The following is a 21,911-nucleotide window of genomic DNA, read 5'->3' as shown; positions in this document are numbered from 1 at the left end:
CATGGCTCTCGATCGTGGGTAGACTACATAGAAAAAACAAAGACTGTCTCCACGGAGTCTTGGAGGATGCGCGTGCATACAGCCTTAGTATAAGGCAGAATCCTATGTTCCTTAAAATGCTTACTTTGGTAACTCTTAAAAACCTGAGGAAACAGAAATAGGGAGCGTCTACAAAGCAGGTGCTCACTATTGGCTACTCCGAACTAGGAGAATGAGGGGTCTCGTAGACCGACCACCCTCCATCTCTCCTCCAATCGAACCACGTTCTACTGCGGTCTCCTAACAAAATAAGCAGCAGCAGCATTTAATGTAAACCACGCGCCGGATCCACCTGAGCCGCCCACCGCCAGAGGTGCGTACGCGCCTGCGCCTTCCCTCTTCCTCGCCGCTTTGCGTCTTCTCCCGCGCGCCGCGGACGTTCGTTTCGTCGGAGGCGCGCGCGCGCGCTGAAACCTCCAATCACAACGAATCTCTCTCGCTCGCGCTCAACTGTCTCCGTCGCCGGTGGGCCCCCGCGCGCGCGCGCGCCGCGCTCTTCGCTAAAACACACGCGCGCGGGCACAGAGTCTGTTTGGGCGAGCCTGGTCGCTTAGCAACGGGGCGCGTGGCCGAGCCTGAGGGGGGAAAAGAGCGGTTGACCAGGTCGGAGTGTTGGAAGGGGCGAGGGAGAGAAACGTCGCGGGAGGCAGGCAAGCTGGGGGGGGGGGGGAATCTGGAGCGGGGGCAACTACTGTTAATCTGTTTATTACATCATTCATATCCAAGAGTTTGCTGCTTTCCTCCTCCCTCCTGACCCTTTTTCCTTTTCTTTTATGTAGCACAAGCCTGAGGGCAGGGACTTTTCTTTGGCCGTTTGTAAGCCGCTCTGGAGCCTTCCCTCCACAAATTAGTTAAATAAAATAAAACCAACATTTCGCTTTTCTTCCAAGAATGCTTCAAGTAGCGCACGTCGTCCTCTTTCCTCATTATCCTAACGAAAAGCCTGTGAGGTAACTTCAGTAGATTGGTCACCATCAGTGAGCTGCTTGGCTGATGGTGGAAGTTTGATACAGTCTCCCTTGCCCTGAGTGGACACTCTTAACCAGGGGTCAGCAAACTTTTTCAGCAGGGGGCCGGTCCACTGTCCCTCAGACCTTGGGGGGGGCGGACTATATATTTTTTTGGGGGGGGGGGGAGAACGAATTCCTATGCCCCACAAATAAGCCAGAGATGCATTTTAAATAAAAGGACACATTCTACCCATGTAAAAACACACTGATTCCTGGACTGTCCGCAGGCCGGATTTCAAAGGTGATTGGGCCAGATTCGGCCCCTGGGCCTTAGTTTGCCTACCCATGCCAACTTGAATAAAATACAGTATTCCGGGGGGCAGTTAATCCCTGCCCTGCATAATCGATCACTTGAAACGATGCATGCACAAACCATTCGAAAGGCAATTCCCATCAACTTTGGGGGGGAGCAAAGGGCCCTTGACCCCTAGGAGTTTGCTCCTATGACACCACTGGACTCTTTGTAAAGTTTTTCTGTTTCATTTATGCTATGCGTTTCATGCTCAAAGTGCTTTACAATAATTTTAAACTGGGATGCGAAAATATGTAGCCCTCTATTTTTATTTATTGAATTTATATACCGCCCTTTACCTGTGGGTCTTGGGGCAGTTCACAGAATAAAATCAAGATATAAAACCACAAAATACATAATAAAAATCAAAACAACAAGCCAGTAGCCCCCCCCCTCCAAAAAAAAACACACATTTTATAAGGGCATAGCAACTCCCCTCACCATTAGCTGAGGTGGTGTCCAACTACACCTAGAGAGATCCCCGATTTAAAATGACAAGATACCAAATCAGGGGTGAGACTCACCTTTTGGAATCACAGCAAGGGACCTGTGAGAATGATCAGTAAAAACATTATTTTTTGAAAGTTGGTTGGCGTTGAATTCCAACAACAACCAGAGGGAGCCCTGATTTAAAACAACCAGCTGTTAAACCAGGGGTGGATAACTTTTTGCATTCATGGTCAGCGCTCCAGAGGCTGTGTGTCAAAATGCACAGGGCCAATTCTTGATTTATTTTTAAAAGGACAAATTTAGAAGTACAGGTCACAACACAGATTGGCATAACAGTGACCTTTCCTTAAATGGAGAGATTCTAGATCTAGAGGACTGGATTTTTTAATAATAATAAACCTTTTAGCACCACAGTATTAGAGCTGGGGCCCTATGGGATCAGTGAGTAAAAACATTTAAATTTAATTTTTAATTTTTAAAAGATGGAAAAGTTGGGAGGAGCATGCAAAACCTTCTGGCATTATTATATCCAAGTGAGGAACCCAGAGGAAGAATCAGTTTTATAAAAAGCAAATCAAACTTTTATTTGGTATCACAGTAAAATGAAGAGTCCCCTGCACCAAAGAAGTTATATACTGTATTCCAAAGTTTGCTATAGAAGAGGAAGATGGCAAAGGAAGATTACACATCCATTTCAGATGTCCTTATTTAGGCTTAGCTTCAGTAGGAAGATGTAGATTAAAGGGCTGTGATGAAAAATATGAACAGGTAGAAGTAGTATAGAGCACAGCTCGGAAACCTATTGCCCTATAGATGTTGTGGACTACAATTCTCATGTCCCCTGACTAGAGGCCTTTTAGACGTGAGGATGATGGGAGTGAGAGTACACCAATATTTAGAAGGCCACTGGCTTCCCAGCATTCATCTGGACAGAGCCTGGCCCAGCCAGTCTGGCAGGTGCATAATGCAATACTAGTTACCTGCCAGACAATGTTTTTGCTGGTCAGTTTAGTGAAAGTTAGAGGAGAGCTACATTGTACTTGAGCTTTTGAAAAATCAGGATAAAATTAAATTCTTGTTAATGCATCTTATGTGTTCATAAGATTAAGAGGTTGTATATAGAGAGAAGTGGAGGGGGGTGATTGAAGTAGGAATCATAAATAAAGCACAGTGTTATGGGGTGTTGGGTGCCAGTAGAGGGAAAACCACAATGGACACAATCACACAATCCACTAACAGTCTGTTCTGAAGTCCCCCTAAAAGAAATGATGCCTAGCTTAGTTACAACAAACTCACATCCCGTTGCTTTCAAAGGGATTTAGTTGCAATTATCTTTTACTAGATTTTGTCTAATTAAATGTTGCTGCTCAGTCCTGTCCATGCTTTGGAGCACGTCCTGTTGATTTAAAGTAATAATTACTTCAAGTAACTATGCTTGGAATTATATCCTTAAGATAGTAATGTGGTTGAATATTTACAGATAATTCGCAAAAAAAGGTAAGATTTTTGGTTATAGCAAAGATTAGCAAATGGGGAGGCCAAGGTTTCTGATTAATAAGAAGATACCATAAGTGAGTGTAGAGGTAGTACTGGGAGACAATTAGAAACAGAAGATGACCAAGAAAGAAGATTTTTATATTGTGGAAGAATAAAGGAACTAGTAGCTCATCTAGTCAGTTATGCTTTGAATATTATTAAAGAAGTCAAGAGGAAATCTTAAGTTAATAAATTGTTTTTTATGTAATAGAAAATGTAGACTATTTGAAACATTTTAGAAGAAAGCAGCTTTCTTCAGGTTTTGGTCAACCATCTAGGATGGCCAAGCAACAATGAAAAATAATGTTAAACCTGTGACATGGAAACTGTTGGAACAATTGAAGAACTGAGAAATGTATTTTATAAGAGCTCACTTAAGTCTTTGAGAGATCAGCTCTTCCAAATATATTCCTGAAGACTTTTTGTCTACCACATATGTCACCAGAAATAGGCATGCCTGTTTTATAGCATTCAGCTGTGACGCTGAAACTGACTCATGGCATAATAGACTGGCCCCACCTGTCTCATAGAGCAACTTCAACATGTGCCAGTGTGCTACATACACATTATATTTTGGGTTATCATTCCAATTACTTCTCCAGTGTTTGTATTTGTTGTTTTAGGACACAATTTTGACAGTCTGTTCTATCAAATGTTTAGATCAGTGAAGCATCCTTCCATACTGAAGATAACGAAATCATCATTGCCTCCAGTTCCATGATGCAAACAAAGTATAGCAAGGTGCATGAATTGTATGGTTGTAAAACATGCTAAAAATTGTAACTTTTACAATAAGGTATTATAAATAGGCCCATTTGATGTATGTAGAATATTATCTACTGACATGGGGTTTTTTTAATGTGTAGTTGCTTTGGAAGGCAAGAGTAGCCTAAGGTTTGGTTTTTAATTACATCGAAACAAAATATGTTTAGGCATGTCAAACTTTTATAGTTCATAATGAGTTTATTGCACATAATAATTATGGGTTCAGTAATTAAAAGTTTAAAAATTGCTGCTATTTTATTTAATATAAATGATAAATCAAAGATTTCTTTTGCCTTTATATAAGTAAAAGTTAGGATGTGTCAAACATCAATCTTATGTTTCATATTATGGTAATTGTATATTAGTAAGACTTCAAGCATGGGAGTTGTAAGAGTATAAAGCCTCTGTCAAGCGAAAAAACCATCATTGGCTAAGGGCTGAATTTCTTTTGTTGTTTAATATGCAGTACATAACGTACACATACAGAAGTAATTTATAATAATAATTATGAAACTTTATTTAGGGGAGTTCCTCCAAACGAGACTCTGTAGCACTTACCGCCGTGGCATTACAAGATCACATTTTACATAATCTTCAGCTGCAGAATCTTTCATTAGCAGATCCTTTTAAGTCAAAGACACAGAGTAAAAAGAATTCATACAAACCTGTGAAGAAGGAGACAGTCAGAGCAGTAGTTGATACTGGACTAAAGAAAACAAGCAGGCACCAACAAAAAAATGAAGATCCAGAAAAGGAGTATGTTCTTGATCCTTGTCCTCAGCCTCTCACGTTAGGTAAATTATGTTACAATGTGTTATTTGACAGAATATTAATTAAATTATAATAAGTATTTTTTTTCCATATTGCAACAAAGCAGAAGAAGACTCCTACTTGTCCTTACAAGTAGACCCATGTAGTCTGCACTGTTTGGAAGCTTATGAGCAGGGCACAAAGACAGCCTGACCTGGTTTGCCTAAGCATCTACTATTCAGAGAAAATACTGTCTCTGAACATGGAGGTTCTAAATATGATAAGTAGAAGGAAACTTTTAAAGACCAAGGCTAATTCATTTCAAGATTTAGGGTAAAAAAAGAAAAAAATGCTAGGGATTTGAAAACCTAATTTGTGAATTGATATGGCTATGATTACCTTCAGTTGAAATGTAATAAATTACAGTGGTTGAGGGGGAAAACCGCATAAGGTGCTGACTATATCTTTGATAATTGTGTTCACTCATTATGTTTGCTAACACAAAGAGGTATCTCACGAAGGCTAGGACTTATTTGCATGCATAATATACTGTGTGACTTCATTCTTTAAAATAGTAGCTCTGGCTTTGGGTTAAGGGGCAATGTCTGTAAAAGAATGTATTGTTTCCTCCTCACCCATATATGTAAATTGCCACTGTGATAAAGAATAGCAAAAGACAATCCTTCCAGAATAAATAACTTTTTGAAAGAGAGTTCTTTATATCAGTGAACTGAAAATACAGTGCAATTAAACTGTATTAGCACCATCTAGAGTTGCATTATTACTGCAGGTGGGATAAGCACTTGGGCAACTATTGCTTTTTCAAAAGGCAGTTACTAGTCTGGGCATAAAACTTTTACTTAACCTTTACCTACCCCTTGCTCAAAACTTTACAAGTTATGTTTTCATAATGATTTTAGGGCAAACCCATGAATAATGCCTGTAGTTAAACACTTCAAATCAAGAAGCAGACGTGTCTCATAATAAAAACACATGGATGCAGAAGCTTAGAATCCTGCCTCAGGAAACAGGAGTTGCACAGGCAACACATAATATTGCCATGAGATAACATGTTATATTATCTGGCAATCAGGAAGGCCTGCCCAGCTCAAATGTCTACACTTTTCTGACTCCTAAAGTTTCTAGCACACTCTTATTAACCCAATAATAGAAAAGCATTTAGCCTTTCTTTCCCTTTCAATCCCTTCCCCCGGCACTTAAAAAATGTGACTCAAGCATTTCCAGAGGTTTAAAACTCTAATCCTGCAAGCACATTAGATACTTACAGGTATGTTTAGAAGTCTGCAACTGGAAGCTCATTAAGATATGTAGGTATGCAATCACATAACTCTCTGGGCAAAGGGACTTCATAGTTCAGCCCTGCCAAAAATTGTTAAGATCTTGGTTTCCGTACATCATCCTACATCTTGGACCTCTTCTGCAGCTTTCTTTCTGCTAATATCTCAACTGCATTTTTAAAAAAGCATCTTACATTTGTTTGTATATTTAAAGCACTTGCACCCCACCTTTAAGCTGCACAGCAAATAAAAAGCCATCAGAATTGGGAGGGATCTAGATTGGACATGCACACAAATCTCTGGCGCAGTCATACTGTATAGGCCCAAATTGGGCTTGCTGCCGCTATTGTGCAATATACGAGGAAAGTCAATTCATAAATGACAAAGGATTTCTCAGAAACATTAAAGCCTGCTACATCTTTCAGAACTGCAAAAAGGATTAATAACTGCCTTCAAATAACACTTCATTGAACTGGCTTGATGACCAAGATACTAGGTGGAAGGGTGAATCACACCTTCTGCTGGTTCAAACAAATAAGCCTCCAAGTTCCAAGAAATTTACAATCAGTTGATCAGTCTGCATTTGTTTAATTGTTCAATGCACTTTCTGTGAGTCATAACATGGAATGGTTTCCGTGCTATTGTAGGTAAATACAAATATACATACAGGGATGGGATCTGAAGTCTACAAACTAAGATGTTCTGACCATCTAATTTTGATTCAGGATTTTGTTTGTTGGCACCCTGCACTGCACATATTCTCTCAGTAACTTCAGTTGAAGAGTTTTCAGAGGTTTTGCTTGCCTAAAAAAACTATAGTTTACCTGTTGCGTGCTGCTTTCAGATGGCACATCTGCCACTCTGAATAAGTGAGACTTAAGGGTTCATAAAACAAATCAATTAATTTTTCATTTAAATGTAGATTTTAATATTCAGATTAGTAATAAATTTAGTATGTGCACATGCACAAAGCATTAATTTTTGGTGGTTTCTTGTGGGACTAAAGCCAGCCTGCACACTGTCTGAAAGAACTCTATCCAACAAAATTCCATTTTAAAAAGGGACAAATAAAGTTTAATTCACTGATTGCCTATTATTCTATTACTTTCATTGAATCCATTATTTTCAAACCTGTGCTGGCATGGTATATGGATGTATGTTTGTATACACAGAAGGAGGAAAGCTTCCATGAGGAAAAAGCTTTAATGTGTGTCAATGTCATTACCATTTTTGGGACTTTGTGTCTATAGCTCAGCAACTTGGGTTGGTGGAACCTCCTGCCATGCCACTAACCATTGAGGAATGGGAACATGTGAAACAACGATCCATAAAACAAGGAGATTCAGTTCAACCTTGTGCCATATGCAGAGAAGAGTTTGCACTTCAGCCACAGGTATTTTGTCTTTCTTAACATTAAGTCAGCTTATCCTTTGAATATGTTGAAATATGGACTGAAATCACAGTCAAAGATAGCAAAACTTAAATTATATCATTTTGCCACTGCACAGGGTCTTTTTGTATCAATGTGTGTTGATAGAATGTATGCTGAAGTTGGGCATAGGAAAAGTTGGACCACTTACCAACGTTTCTGTGAGAATGGAATAGTTTGCTACTCCTGAGCAAGCATTGAATTCCACTTCCCCAAGTAGTCTTCGGTCAACAAAGAGCTGGAACATGCTTTTTAATACAGAGTACCTTGTGTAGCTACTATAAATAGCTCAGGTTTAGGCCTTGTGAAGTAGCTCAAAAATTGCACAATTTTTGTAAACCACGAGCGGGGGGGGGGGGGGGGAGGGAGAAGCAGGCCACAGGAGTTGAAAAACTTTGGAAGAAGATCCTTAAGTTTATTTATTACAGTCAATAATAAAAACTTATTATTATTACCACCACCACCACCACCATTTCCTGAGCAGAGTTCATGATCATTTTTAGGAATTTTGATTGCACTAAGGTAGAATTCCTTAATTGCTTGCAATCACGCTTTTAAGGGAAAGCCAATATAGGTTAGGAAACAACTTTTCCAAGTAGTTACTGCAACTTTTTGTTCTTGGTCTGAAGTTGCAGATTGTTATTCTAGCCAAATCCCCCAAATTGTTAATGTAAGTTTTGCTAGATAAAGAATTACAAATTGTGATTCAGCCCTAAATATTCTATTTCTTCAAGGAAAGCTATTTATCTGACATGCCTTTGGCAATTTTCACTAGTTATACGAAGAGTAGTATATATTTTTTGAATTTTTAAGTTTCACAAGATGTTTTTATTCTCTCCTAACAGGTGCTGCTGTCATGTTCTCATGTGTTTCACAAAGTAAGTAAACCCTACGTTTATTAAAAGTGAAATATGCATCAAAACAGTCTTGTACATTGTAGAACTAATGTGAATTTAAAGTGTTGAAGTCGGGCTTTTATTTCTAAGATTCACAAGTTGAAATAATTTGAGGATATACTGTTCGGAGATAGTTGCTCTTTCTTGTAACACTAAGCCAAGCCGTGGTTTAGCAGGAATACATGAACTCCTGGAGAAAAGATTCTGGCTGTTTTGCTCCTCCTCTGTTCCTGCTGCTTCTGCTTCTGTAAGCTTAGCTGCAGTTCAACATAGTGTGTTGCCCAAACCCAGACTCATGATTTGTCTCCTTAACACAACAATGGCATGTTGTAAATCATGAGCCTATCTTGGTTTACAGCGCATAGCTTGTCTGAAGCAAGATAAACCATGAGCCCAGGTTCAGATGATGTGCTGAATTAAACCATGGCTTAGTTCTCCATGGTAGGACTGGAGAATGAACAAAAAAAATGTGATCTCCAAGAGAGCACACTGAGCCATAGTTTGGCTTAGATTTATATGTGAGATGGATCAGTGTCCTTTATCTTATTATGAAATGTTATCATTCATATATATAAAGGCAAACGTACCACAATTGCATGTAGTTATGCACTCTTGAGGTTCTAGTTATGTCAGTGGACCTAGAGTTGCATTCCATTTAATAGTTAAGTGTATCAGAATCAACAATGTAAAAGATTTAACTGTGTATAAGAATAAACAATTTGCAACATTTAACTATGCATGGCTCTTTTATTTACTCTAGCTGCTTCATATTTATTTTATTACAATAGTTTTATTAATATTATGATATTCCTCTTAAAGAGCCAACACTGTTTATAAAAATAAATCTGGAATTGGCAGTTTAGTAGTGCTCTAATGGCAAAAAGTGCCTAGACAACATGGAAGTATAGGAAGAACAGAAACGGATCAGGAATTGTAGGAACTCCTCTCCTCATTCCAATTCCATTACTTTGAAATAACCTATTTCCAGAATTTTAGCATCATGTACATTCGCTTTCCCCTGCTGCTAGTTCCTATGCAAGCTTTGCATAAATTGTACCCACAAACTCGTATGTATAAAGATGGTGGGGTGGTGGGGGAGAACACATTTCAAGCAGATTTAAAGGTAAAACTGAATGTTATTTTTCTAGGCATGCCTGAAAGCTTTTGAAAGATTTGCAGGTAAAAAGACCTGTCCAATGTGTAGAAAGATCCAGTATCAGACCCGAGTAATTCATGATGGAGCACGCCTATTTAAAATAAAGTGTGCTACAAGGTAAGGATGACTGGCAAATGACAAAACTGTTTTCACTGAGAAACATTTATTGGAAGATCTGCACACACAGAAGACACTCCACAGTGATGGGTGCAATGTTATACCAGAGCTAGAGAATGATACTTTAACTTTTTTATTTACATTTTAATGGTTAACATTTAATTTTTACAATTTAATCGTCTCATATTTAAGCAGAGATGCAAAGCTTCTATGGAAATTTTCACTTTGAGCCAAATCCCAAGTTAATTTTAGAGTAAGGTTGATTTTGCTAAGAAAATGTGTAATCATTTGCCAGGCTCATTCCAGACCATGTGGTTCATGCAAGTGCCTCTACTGGCGCAGTGGAATAGTAGTTAGAAATTATCATTCTTGGGAAATCTTGCTTCTGATCAGGCATGTCCCACCCAAGTCTGTTCCGGGTGCCTAATTCAGCCTGCCGGTTGGTTTAATCAACAACTTCAATCCTAAAAAAAGCTGAACAACTTTGGTCGGCCCCCACTTCATCAAATCTGGCCCTCTTTGAAAAAAGTTTGGACACCACTGCTTTTGATGGTAGATGTATGCGAAACCAAATGACCTGCTAGCAAGATTTTAAAGATAAAAGAAAGACCATAAAAATGTTTCTACTTATAGAAAATCTTTCTAACTTGTAGTAGCAGTAATTGGTGTGAAATAGTAAAAAATGGAAGTGTCTAGTCAGGAGCTCGCAGTCAGGGTTATGTTTTGCTGCTGTAGGAGAGCCTGTCATGTTCTAGTAGTGGTGGAAGACGAAAAACAATAAGTGGTGCAAATGCATTCTGGATGCATGGTGGCCACATAAATTTGCTTAGCAGTTTTGGCTCCATTTAATAGAGAGCCATTCCTCTAAAGTAGCCACCACTGACAGAAATGAGCTCTTTTTTCATCCTGTTTGTTAGTCCCAAGATTTTTATTATTATGTTTTTGGTACCCCTGCCCATACGGGCCAGTCTTGACAGACTCTAGGGTTGTGCGCCCATCTCACTCAAGAGGCCGGGGGCCAGCGCTGTCCAGAGACACTTCCGGGTCACGTGGCCAGCGTGACATCGCTGCTCTGGCGAGCCAGAGCCACACACGGAAACGCCGTTTACCTTCCCGCTAGTAAGCGGTCCCTATTTATCTACTTGCACCCGGGAGTGCTTTTGAACTGCTAGGTTGGCAGGCGCTGGGACCGAACGACGGGAGCGCACCCCGCCGCGGGGATTCGAACCGCCGACCTTTCGATCGGCAAGCCCTAGGCGCTAAGGCTTTTACCCACAGTGCCACCCGCGTCCCAAGATAGGAGCCACCAAAGCTCGCAAAGCCCTATTTCTAGCCTTCATTCTGGGTGTTTTAATCTGGGTGTTTTAATCTGTATCTTTTCTTGCTACAGAATTCAAGCTTTTTGGCGGGGGCATATTGTTAGGAAATGGTATAAAAAGCTAAGAAAAACAGTGCCTCCAAAAGATGCCAAATTAAGAAAGAAATTCTTTGAAGAAAAGGTATGTGTAGCATTTTTTAATTCTTCACAATGTTCCCCAGATTCCTCAACCTCAAATTATAGTGCTATAAAAACAAAACAAGTCCAGCATTTATTAATAAGTTAATACTTTATACATCAGAAACCTAATACACCATGATAACGTTTAAAAAGTATATAATGACTCTGGGTTTTTCCTGGAGATTCTCTTCTGCATGCATTTTATGTTTAGTCAAACTTGCAGGTAGGTGTTCTGTTGTTTTTTCTCCTATACAGTACATGGTGGAAGAGCTGGATAGCTACAGTGCTTCTGATTTAATCTCAGTTTTAGTTTAGACCTTTACCTATGGGATAGTGAGAAGGAAGGTCTCCACTTTGTGTAGCAGTTCACTACACAAAAATATGTTGGGGACACTACCATGTGGAATAATTTCAAATGCCTTTCATAGTTCAATAGCTGAAAACAAAAATGTTTTTCAAATAATTTCAAATAGTTATTCTTAGTTCTGCGGGAATCTTACACTTCGTAGTTTTGTGGAATTTTCTTATTATATTCTCAAAGGATTAATTGTTAGACAAAGTCATGTTTCATACATAAACTGTATCCAATGCCCTTCTAATGATATGATTCAGTTCCCAAAAATCATTCACATATTATCTATTTTTATGGATATCTCTTCTATGTAGAATAACAACAGCGTTCATTCCAGCGTTAGAGACACAAAGTAATTGCAGGTATTAAGAGCATATGTATAAGGAAATAATGATTATGACAGTAAGAAACCATGTCCTCTCACCCATCATGCTCTCTGTCTTTCTGACCTTTCAGGTTCAATCATGTTGCTTTTCAATGCAGCAAAATCACTCCGAGTTGACTTTACTGCATCAGTTACAATCTAAGATGCGTGGTTTGAATCTTCCCACACCTAGTTAAAAAAATTGCTTCAATGCTTTACTGTGTCACAGTAATTACTAGCTCTCACCATGTGAGGGCATATTTAAACAATATATTTGCCTCTCAAAACTGATATGGGGAAATCACCTCAAGGTGACTTTATCACATCAAAACGTAACATGTTAATCAAGCTTCAGTCTTAATCTTAAAATGCAATCTGTACAACTTGAAAATATGCACTTATGGAATTAAAGGTAGAAAGCTAAATATAAAGAAGAGTTGGCTGAGCCACAGCTTGCATAATCGTAGTCGCTGGCCGTGATCTAGAGCAGTGCTTCTCAACCTGTTTTAACTGATGCCCCATTTTAGCTAATACAGTGGTACCTCGGGTTACACATGCTTCAGGTTACAGACTCTACTAACCCAGAAATGGTACCTCAGGTTAAGAACTTTGCTTCACGATGAGAACACAAATCGTGCTCCGGCGGCGCAGCAGCAGCAAGAGGCCCCATTAGCTAAAGTGGTGCTTCAGGTTAAGAAAAGTTTCAGGTTAAGAACGGAGCTCCGGAACGAATTAAGTACTTAACCCGAGGTACCACTGTACAGAAATCCCACCACTAACTTCAAACCCAACTTCCCTAATTATTTTATTTTAACGTTCAAATGGATGGAAATTTCCTGCTGTTCAGTTTTTTACTTATATTGTACATATTTTTTGGGAAATACACCCACACACAGAATATCTTCATACGCCCCTGGAGATGGGATGCCTCCTGGCTGAGAAATACTGAACTACACAGCTCACATACAAGGAAGCTTTCATATTAATTTCAACAAAAACACGACAATAGGTGTTCAGGCCCCTCAGACCCTCCATAAAGTAAACTTTGCCTTTTCCTTCTACAGATTTTCTTCTGTTTTCATTATTTAAAAAAATCTGATCAGTCATACCAACTCTTTCTTAGTTGCCGTATCCTTGCTACTTCTTTCTAACACGGGCACACTACTAAAACCACTCAGATGCCTTGTACATAAGAGGCAGCTTCATTATATTAACAGTGTTACATTGTAACTGTTAACTCTTTAATTCGTTTTTCTTAGTCTCTATTTTTTCCTCAGTCCTAGTACATATTTTTCCTCCTCTCTCTGCACTGCCAGGAAGTTCTCAGGAAGTTGCAAATAGCCATGGAAGGAACGGCAGTTGATCCATGAGCCCCTTGGGGGGGGGAAGGCCTGCTCTAATACCTAGTCTTATTAAAAGGACCAGAATGCAGGACAGTATTTTATACCCTCAATGTGGTCTACACACTGTCCTTGAGCAAAGAGTAAGAAGGCATCCGTTTCCCCCCTCTATCCTGGTCTAGAGCAGAATTCAGTTGACAAGAGAAAATGAAGGAGTGTTCCAGCAACAGTCCTGAGACTAGGAAAGTTGGCATTTGTGTAATTTGTTTTCTTCTGTATATATGAACAGTTCTTTTCTCATGGACTTAATGCTATGCCAAGAGTGGGGTATGAAACACCTGCAACTCACTTTGCTCCATCCATTCAGGTTGCTAGGTTTGATGGACAGATAGGTAGTAATAACCAATCATCCTTGTCTGCAGAAAATAACACATTCGCATTCAGTTCTCCTTATGGAAAACCATTGTTCCTAATCATGTGCTGCCCTCCACTTTTGAATCAGACATTCCACACTACTTTTCAGAGTTATCCAGCCTTGTTGTTCACATGAAATATACAGTGGTGCCTCGCAAGACGAAATTAATTCGTTCTGCGAGTCTCTTCGTCTAGCGGTTTTTTCGTCTTGCAGAGCAACCCTATTAGCGGCTTAGCAGATTAGCGCTATTAGCGGTTTAGCGGCTATTAGCGGCTATTAAAGGCTTAAGGGATTAGCGGATTAGCTGCTAAAAGGCTATTAGCGGTTTAGCGGCTTAGAAAAAGGGGGTGGGGAGCGGAAAAAAATCTCAAGACTTGCAAGACATTTTCGTCTTGCGAAGCAAGCCCATAGGGAAATTCATCCTGCGAAGTGCATCGAAAAGCGGAAAACCCTTTCGTCTAGCGGGTTTTCCGTCTTGCGAGGCATTCGTCTTGCGGGGCACCACTGTACTTTTTAATATGTGTACACTTCAAGGTCTCATGGGCACTCAACTTGATCCTGAAAAATATAAGGATGGAAAAATATAGAGCCATAGCTGCTTGCACCAGTATGAACTTTATCCAGTTAGGTATGGATATAATGGTCACATGGACAATTGGTGTAATAAACTTAGCTATTTATATATTATTAATATATTTAATATTAAATTTAAGGGATTTGAACCCCACTTTCCACTATACAATATGTCTCAAAGCTATGAACAAGCCTTGTGCCCCCTTATGCTCTTCTCTCTTTGTGTCAACATGCAAGCATACCAGAAAGTCATCGGTAAATTATATTTTCCTTTCTGTCAGAAAATCTATGGTTAATGGCTTTAGTTAATGGCTTCAGAGCAAGCTAGGATATCAAGCTGCATTTTGAAGTTGGCTTCATATTTTGGCTTTTTCCAAAGCAGTTAACTGTAGTTTTCTGATTTGAAAGTGACATAGAAAATGGAGAGAGAAACAATAATTAACTGATGACTTCCTGGTATGTTTGCTTGCTCACAAAAGTGGGGGAGTGAAGTGGCTGTATTTGGGGACACAAGACTTGTTCATATATCTGCTACTTATGCAAAGATACAATAATTTAAACACAGGTACTGCCTCCTGCCAACCAGCCCCTCCCAGTCCCTTACCACTTAATCTGTTCCATGAAATCATGATGTTGCCATTGTTGGATACATTCCTGCAGGACCAAAAGAGCATGTGTCCTTATCAGCATCATCTGTGTTGCTCACATTACTTATCTACAAGTACCTACTGATAGATTCAGCAACTTCGAAGATAAAAAACATAGCCTGCAGAAACAACAAGATGGCTTTCATAGTTAAAGAGAAACTTGGTTTATTCATATGTTTTATCATTTATAATTCAAGCACCCAGGAAGATGCACACAGATTTCCATTCGATATATACAAAAAATACTGTAGTATTTTACTAGCAAGTGAAAGCTATGGCTGATTCTGCACGCTGTTAATCACTGTAGGTTCAAAGCTATATAGTACACTTACATGAGAAGTAAGTCCCATCCAAATCAGTGGGGCTTAATTCTGAGTAAACATATAGGATTGCACTGTAAATATCAGTTTCTTAAGGCACTTAGTCTGCAATCCTCTGCACATTTACCTAGAAGTCAGTCCTTGCATGCCTTAGTTTTGAGTAAACATGCATAAGATTGTAATGTCACCCTGTGATCCTCCAAAACTGGTGTTTCTAGATTGCAAAAAAGCATTTTAATATGGAAGTCTTACCTTTTCAAAAGTTAAAGAACCACACAGTTAAAAATGCTACAAAAAGATGGCTGAGTAAAATGTATTAAAATATATATAGACTTCCTTTGGCAGTAGCACACAAAAGAAGGATCAGGTTTTGTACTGGTAAAGAAATTCTACAGTTAGAGCTTGTGTTTAAAATGTCACTGCTAAGTAGAATGTATTTTATTTGTCTGACTGTGGCACAGTAGCCTTTTTATTAATCCATTCAAGATTTTACTAATAAACATCAAAGGGGTTGCAAAAGGTTACTGCAACCAAGCTATGCTAATTTTTAACACCAATGTATACACAGAGTGAAGTGTTGCCTAGAATTCAATGTGCTTGGTAGTGAATTTCTTTGATCCTTATCTAGAACTCTGCTTGTATATGTCATCTAATTGAAGTAAGATATTTTATTGCTGTAATTAAATCTTTTCAAATGCATTGCATTATCTTAAACTTAGCTAAAAATGCCGACAATTGTTTAAGAAGCTAGGTATATTATTTGTAAAACAGTGCAGCTGGTTCTAGTATCCTCCTTCCCCACCATGTGACTTCTTCCCAAAGATTTTAATTTAAATCTCACCAAACAGCATAATGGTCCATGAGTTTGTTTAGCCATTTGACTTCCTTTATCACATAGAGATGGCAAACATTCTGTTGCTAACTTGATGTGGCTCCAGGCAGCAAGGCTATGAGGATTTTAAACCAGTAAAAGCTTATCAACTGATTCATTGATATGCTGTAAATTCCAGTCTTTTCATTTTACTTTAAAGTCAACACATTAGTAAGCAATTTGCTGACATAAAGATGGATTGCTTTAAAAGGGTTCCCCTTGGGTGGACAAAGTTCACCTCAATGCTTTTGTGTGCATCTTTAATTTAATCTCGTTCTTGGGCGTTGCCTAAAACTTGTGACTGATGGTGCTTTACATATTGATAAAAATATTTAGAATGCCTCCACTCTTTGTCATGTTGTTCAAGTTGAAGGGCAGAGAGGTCACAAAGCAGATACAAAATTAATTTCTTAAATATAGCATTCTTTTCCAAACAGCTTTTCTGGGAAATAAAGATATCCCAGTTTTTTCAACAGGATATTTTCCTTTTATCCATTAATTAACTACCTTTCCTTTGAAGAAAACATATAACTGCTTGGATCCTAAGTTGCTTATCCATTCATGTAAATGAAAGGCGTGGTTTCTGCCACCTCTCCTTCTGTTTTCAGCCCACAACACCATATCACAAACCATTCCCAAAAGTTCCCCAGCCCCCAGGAGGGGAAGTGCCGGGGTGAAGGAGACGTGGGAACACTCTATTCAGTCAAGAAAGGAAAACATTAGGATCCCCCAAAATTTATTTTTTAATACAATTTACATTACAAATTTATATTTTTGGCGTCTGTTGAACACCTTCCCTTTTCAACAAGCCTTTTAACTATAGATTTTTTATCAGTATCACATTTGAAATTGTTTTCATAAATGTTTTTATTGCTGAACACTTTGGGATGTTTCATGGGAAGCACTTCATAAATAAAAATAGATGAATTGCAAACCCTGACTTTGGTCTTAGTGACAGGAAGAAAAAACTGCCCTATGCTTCTCAGATGAAGGGCAGTATGGAAATTGAATAAATTAAATAAATAAATAAAATTATTTAGGAAACTTCATTCAGTGTCAAATAGCCAGGCTCAGTTTTAGGTAGAAAACAGCCAAAGGGTCCTAATCCTGATTGAGAGCACCTTCTGGATTGTGGCCCCGCATCCTGGGTGAGAAGCAGATGCAAAGCTAGTAGTGTGCATAGGGAATAGGATTCATTATTTAAGCCATAAGGGTGTGTCTTAGTTCCCTGCAATGGAGGCAACCCTGGCACTGATGCCTCATATACTCTTCAGATCTGCTTCCAACCTATTACAATGGGAGTAAAATCTTTGTCTTACCTTTCAGTTTTCAGAGATCTGCCAACGATTATTGAATTCATACGATACCCGCATAGATGAACTCTTCTCCGAGATTGATTCTAATGTAGCTGAAAGCCAAAACGTGTTTCAGCAGCTAGACAAGAAGCTGGGCCCAGGCATAGATGAAGTTGAATGGGAAAAGATACAGATGCAGGTTGGTTTCAGAGACAAACATGTGCATTACTTCAACCTAGCTAAAAGACTGACTCTGCCTCCTGTGCTTTGTGTTAATTGACTGGTAGCAGCCTTTTTTGTACCTATTATTTGTCCTCCCTTTTCCGGTGGTGTGCATGTGCTACTCCCATGTGGGAGGATTGGCTGGCTGGGCTACTTCTGCATCATTATCTGTGAGCTTAGGAGTTGAACAAAGTGGTGGACTACTTTTTCTGATCCAAGTCCAAAACTGCTTCCACTATACACCACTGCACACAGAATTATCAGTGTGCCCTGTTCAGACAGCTAAGCCAGCTATTGGTGGTTGCCAATGCCAACTCGTTCTTGAAGCTTTAACATAATCTACCTTAGAGTTCTACCACCTGTCCAGCACAAAGCGTAGTTACCTGATTTGCTGCATTAACCCTTCATCCTATTCAGTGTTGGCATCTTAGTGATCTAACCCATTGAGCAAGTTCAGGGAACCATTTTCAGTGCCAGGGCTTGATCAGAACTCACCCGCCCTCCATGGGCTATTTTTGAGGGACCTATCCATCTTACATCATATGATCAGGCAATTCAGATTTCAAGCCAGGAACACGTTCAGGTTAATCTCCGATTTTAAGAGCTGTAGTGCTTAGCACCATAACTTGGAAATAAAGAGACCTCTGTGATCATATAAGGTCAGTTGACAGATCAGTATGTGTGCTCAGAATGGGCCAAATTCAGACGCATGAACGTACCTTAAGGACCTCTTGAACCCTTATACCCCAGCTTGATCAGAGAGATCATCTCAAGGAGCAGTTACCGTATTGGCCTGAATATAAGCCGCACCCGAATATAAGCCACACCTTTAAAAGTCGGGGGGGGGGGGACACAATACCCGGATATAAGCTGCTCCCTTAAAATTCTGTGGGCACTCACACCTGTTCAGTTTTACCGTATGTCTATTTCAGCAGCGATATCATAAAAGCCAATTTTTGTAAGGTTGTGAATTTAAGCCACATTTTAACTTTTCATGGTCAGAATGGGGGGGGGGGGAGTGAGGCTTATATTCAGGCCAATACGGTAGTTGCTGTCCATGTTTCAGAGGCCCAACCAATCTCTGCTAAAAATTAGGTATTTTGTGTCACTGCTACCATGCTATGGCACACTTTCCAGCAGAGATTCGACAGGTATCGTTGCTTGTGACTTTAGACCTTATTATGCCTACAGGTATTTGCAGCTGATTAATTTGATTAGCAAGTCACTTTAAGGATTTTAAAATGTGTTTTATATTTTATAGTTGAGCACCAGGATATTTTATACGATGGTACAGAAATACTTTTATAAATGCAGAAATTAGGCTTGTGGGCCAGAGATTCTTTACCCGATCTTAATAGTCACAACCCACTAGGGCTGTGCAATAAATTGCCATCTCAAATACTGGTATTGAAATGGTATCGTGATAAGTGTTCCAACAAGGCAATATACCAAGAACAAAAGGTGGAGACTTGACAGCTTCCCAGAGGGTAGCTCAGCTGATATTTTGCAGGCATCAGCTCTCCTGCTTTGTTTGCTCTCTCACTCTTCACTCTTTCCAAACCCCTCACACAAACCAGCAAACTCTTTAAGCTTAACCAGTATCTTCCACACCATCTCTCTCTCTCTGCTTTGTTCTCACTCAACCTCACTGAGAAATAAGGAGAGTGGCTGGCTGTTGGTAACCCCTTGCAAACACACAAACCAACTCTTTAAGCCTAACTTCCTGCTCTCGCCCAAGAGGTCTGCTAATTATGCAGAGCCTGCTAACAGTCCAGGAGGAACACACACACCCTCCAGGCTAGACAATCAAAGATCCAGCAGCAAAGTAGACAGAATGTAAAAAAAGAACTGGAAAGCTCTTCTTTCTTCCCTCACACTCACCCCCCACTGGTGAAAAAAAGATGGGGTAGAGTTTTCATTTTTATTTTCTGGTGGTGTTTATGTTGTTGGTTTCCCCTAAGTAGCTTTCCTCCATATTAAAAAGGAAGATTTTAAAATTTGATTTAAAGGAGACAGTCTTTGCTTGCTTGCCCTCCCTCCCTCTCTTTAATAAAAAGGGAGAGATTGGTAGTATGGGGGTTTTGGGGGAGCCCTTCTGTGGAGGGGGATGGAGGGGAGAAGATTAGCTGCCTGCCTTATGCCGAAATGGAAGGTTGGGTACCATGTGAGAATGATGGGGAGTGTGTCTGTAAGCAATGCAAGCAAATGAGTGTCTGCTCACAAGCAAGCCCTACTGAATTCAATGAAACTTACTCCCAGGAAAGTAGAAATTGGGCTTATGCATGCATAGATTCCACTTAGACCTTCGAGTGGGGAAGAAGATGCAACTTGACTAGTAAATCACTTAAACTACTCTTAAATAAGTTGAAAATATATTAAATATATTCTATGGGAGTTTATTTATTTTTATTAAATCTACTTCCTTACATTTTATCATGATATTTAGCTGATGCTGTATCGTGATGTTGAAAACCAGATATTGCCCTACCCTACAAACCCACTAGAACTCTTTCCTACATTTAAATATTTATTTTCTCCATCTTTCATCAGTGAAACATTTTGAGTATTTTTTTATTTGACCAGAAATGACTGACAGACTTTAGTGCTGCAAAAGTTGGTGTAGTCTAGTATAATTCCAGTTTCAACTGTTCTGTCAGCTTAAGAGCTGTTGCAAAAGTGAAGATTTCAAAGCCAATTTTCTTTCTCTTTTTTTCGCGTTCTTTTGGACTTTTTTGTGTATGAATACAAAGTGCTGCTATTAAGCCAGTTCAGTGTTTTCTATGCTTACCATTTTCTTTGTTTCAGGCGTTCCGGCAAGACATAGTTGACTGCCCAATTTGCATTATGCCGCTCATCTACCCCACTCACCTGCAGGACGGAATTGCCCAAGCCAGCTACCCATCATGCTCCAGCAAGACTGTTCTGCTCTCCTGTTCACACATGTTTCATAGTACCTGTGTTCAAGCATTTGAAGACTTCTCCTTGGGAGAAAGACCCATATGTCCTTTATGCCGCTCCCATTATCAGAAGAAAATACTTAACTAATGTTTTAATATAATTGTTCAAGGTAACTGAAAAAAGGCATTGGGTTGTATCCAATGCTGGTCATATTCCTTGGAACAGACCCGTTGAAATTTAAGTCCATTAATTTTAATGGGTCCACTTTGAGTAGGCCTTAGTTGAATGTGTATTATAGAAATATTAATATATTTCAAGTATATATTAATTACTTATCATTTTCAGCAAAAGCTGCCTCACAAGTTTTTCCTTTGTGCATATGTTTATGTCTATAACCAAAGATTGCTGTCACTGGCCTTCTGGCAAGTCAGAGTGGGATGGGCTTTTATAGTATTGGATACAGCATATCTTCCCATAATCGGGAAAGGGGTGGAAGAGATGTCAGATTTATGGGGGAAGGATTTACCAGGCCTTAATTAAAACATAGCCATTGATTTACATCCCTTTCATCCAGTTTCTCGAAACCAGAGACTGAAGGCAGAGGACATTGCAAGTGTGGTAGCAGTAGCAACTAGGCCACCATGTTCAATCTTGTCCCTCACAGACTCCCAAGCAGGAGAGAGGTTTCAATCCCTGCCAAGGAGTAAGCACTGAAACTGGGAAGAAAGGCTCAAACCCTCAAATCTGTAAGCAACCTGGGGGAGTCATTTCATGTGTTTCACTAGTCGGATGTAAATACATGCGAGCTCCATCTCCTCACCATTCCTATTTTTAGAACGGGGTTCTGAAACATACAAGAAACCTCCCTGCTGCAATTGCTCTTCATGAGTCATTCCCATTGTTCCACATTGCAGGCAGTCACATTACAGAACCACCATCTTAATCCCTGAAGAGAGCTTTTCTCTCCCATAAAGTCAGTTCCTCACAAAACAGAAATAATATTATATTACTTGTACCCTACCCATCTGATGGGTTGCCCCAGCCACTCTGGATGGGTTTCAGCAAAATATAAAAGAACCCACAAGGTTGAAGAATTGTTGTGTTTATCCACAGGATAGCCACTTGAAGGATAGTTAACAGGAAGGTAACTTTTGTTTGTGGGTTCTACGGAGTTCCAAATGGGAAGAATAACAAGCTCACCAAGAGATGGGAATAGGAGGCAAGCAAGTAAATAGACAATTGAGGCAGTTCTCAATAGCCTAGAAATGCTTTGTGTGAAGCCAGCAAGCTCCCCCCCCCCCGCCCAATTTCTGGCAATACTTGCAAGATTTGACCATCCTTGCCCAGGTGAGTGAGGCACAAGCCAAATACACTCAAA

At 39.6% G+C, this 21,911-nt stretch overlaps 1 protein-coding gene across 4 annotated transcripts; it reads left to right on the top strand.

Annotated features, from left to right (window-relative positions):
* The first annotated feature begins 511 nt into the window (after positions 1–511).
* RNF32 (ring finger protein 32) lies at positions 512–21,093 on the top strand. 4 transcript variants are annotated; one of them, XM_083406726.1, is made up of 9 exons: positions 512–689; positions 3,988–4,068; positions 4,616–4,886; positions 7,391–7,533; positions 8,415–8,447; positions 9,614–9,738; positions 11,129–11,237; positions 17,445–17,612; positions 20,441–21,093. In XM_083406726.1, the coding sequence occupies exons 2-9, from the start codon at positions 4,045–4,047 to the stop codon at positions 20,678–20,680; spliced, it is 1,113 nt and encodes a 370-aa protein (XP_083262852.1). In that variant the 5' UTR covers positions 512–689; positions 3,988–4,044; the 3' UTR covers positions 20,681–21,093. The 4 variants fall into 4 exon arrangements, with proteins under 4 accessions (XP_083262852.1, XP_083262853.1, XP_083262851.1 ...); XM_083406727.1 differs by having other exon boundaries at positions 676–989; XM_083406725.1 differs by lacking the exon at positions 512–689 and having other exon boundaries at positions 3,975–4,068.
* Positions 21,094–21,911: the final 818 nt, after the last annotated feature.

The sequence above is a fragment of the Podarcis tiliguerta genome, assembly GCF_965153285.1.
Source record: "Podarcis tiliguerta genome assembly, chromosome: 12".
In the NCBI taxonomy this organism is placed as follows: domain Eukaryota; kingdom Metazoa; phylum Chordata; class Lepidosauria; order Squamata; family Lacertidae; genus Podarcis; species Podarcis tiliguerta.
This window is presented reverse-complemented; position numbering and strand designations above follow the sequence as displayed.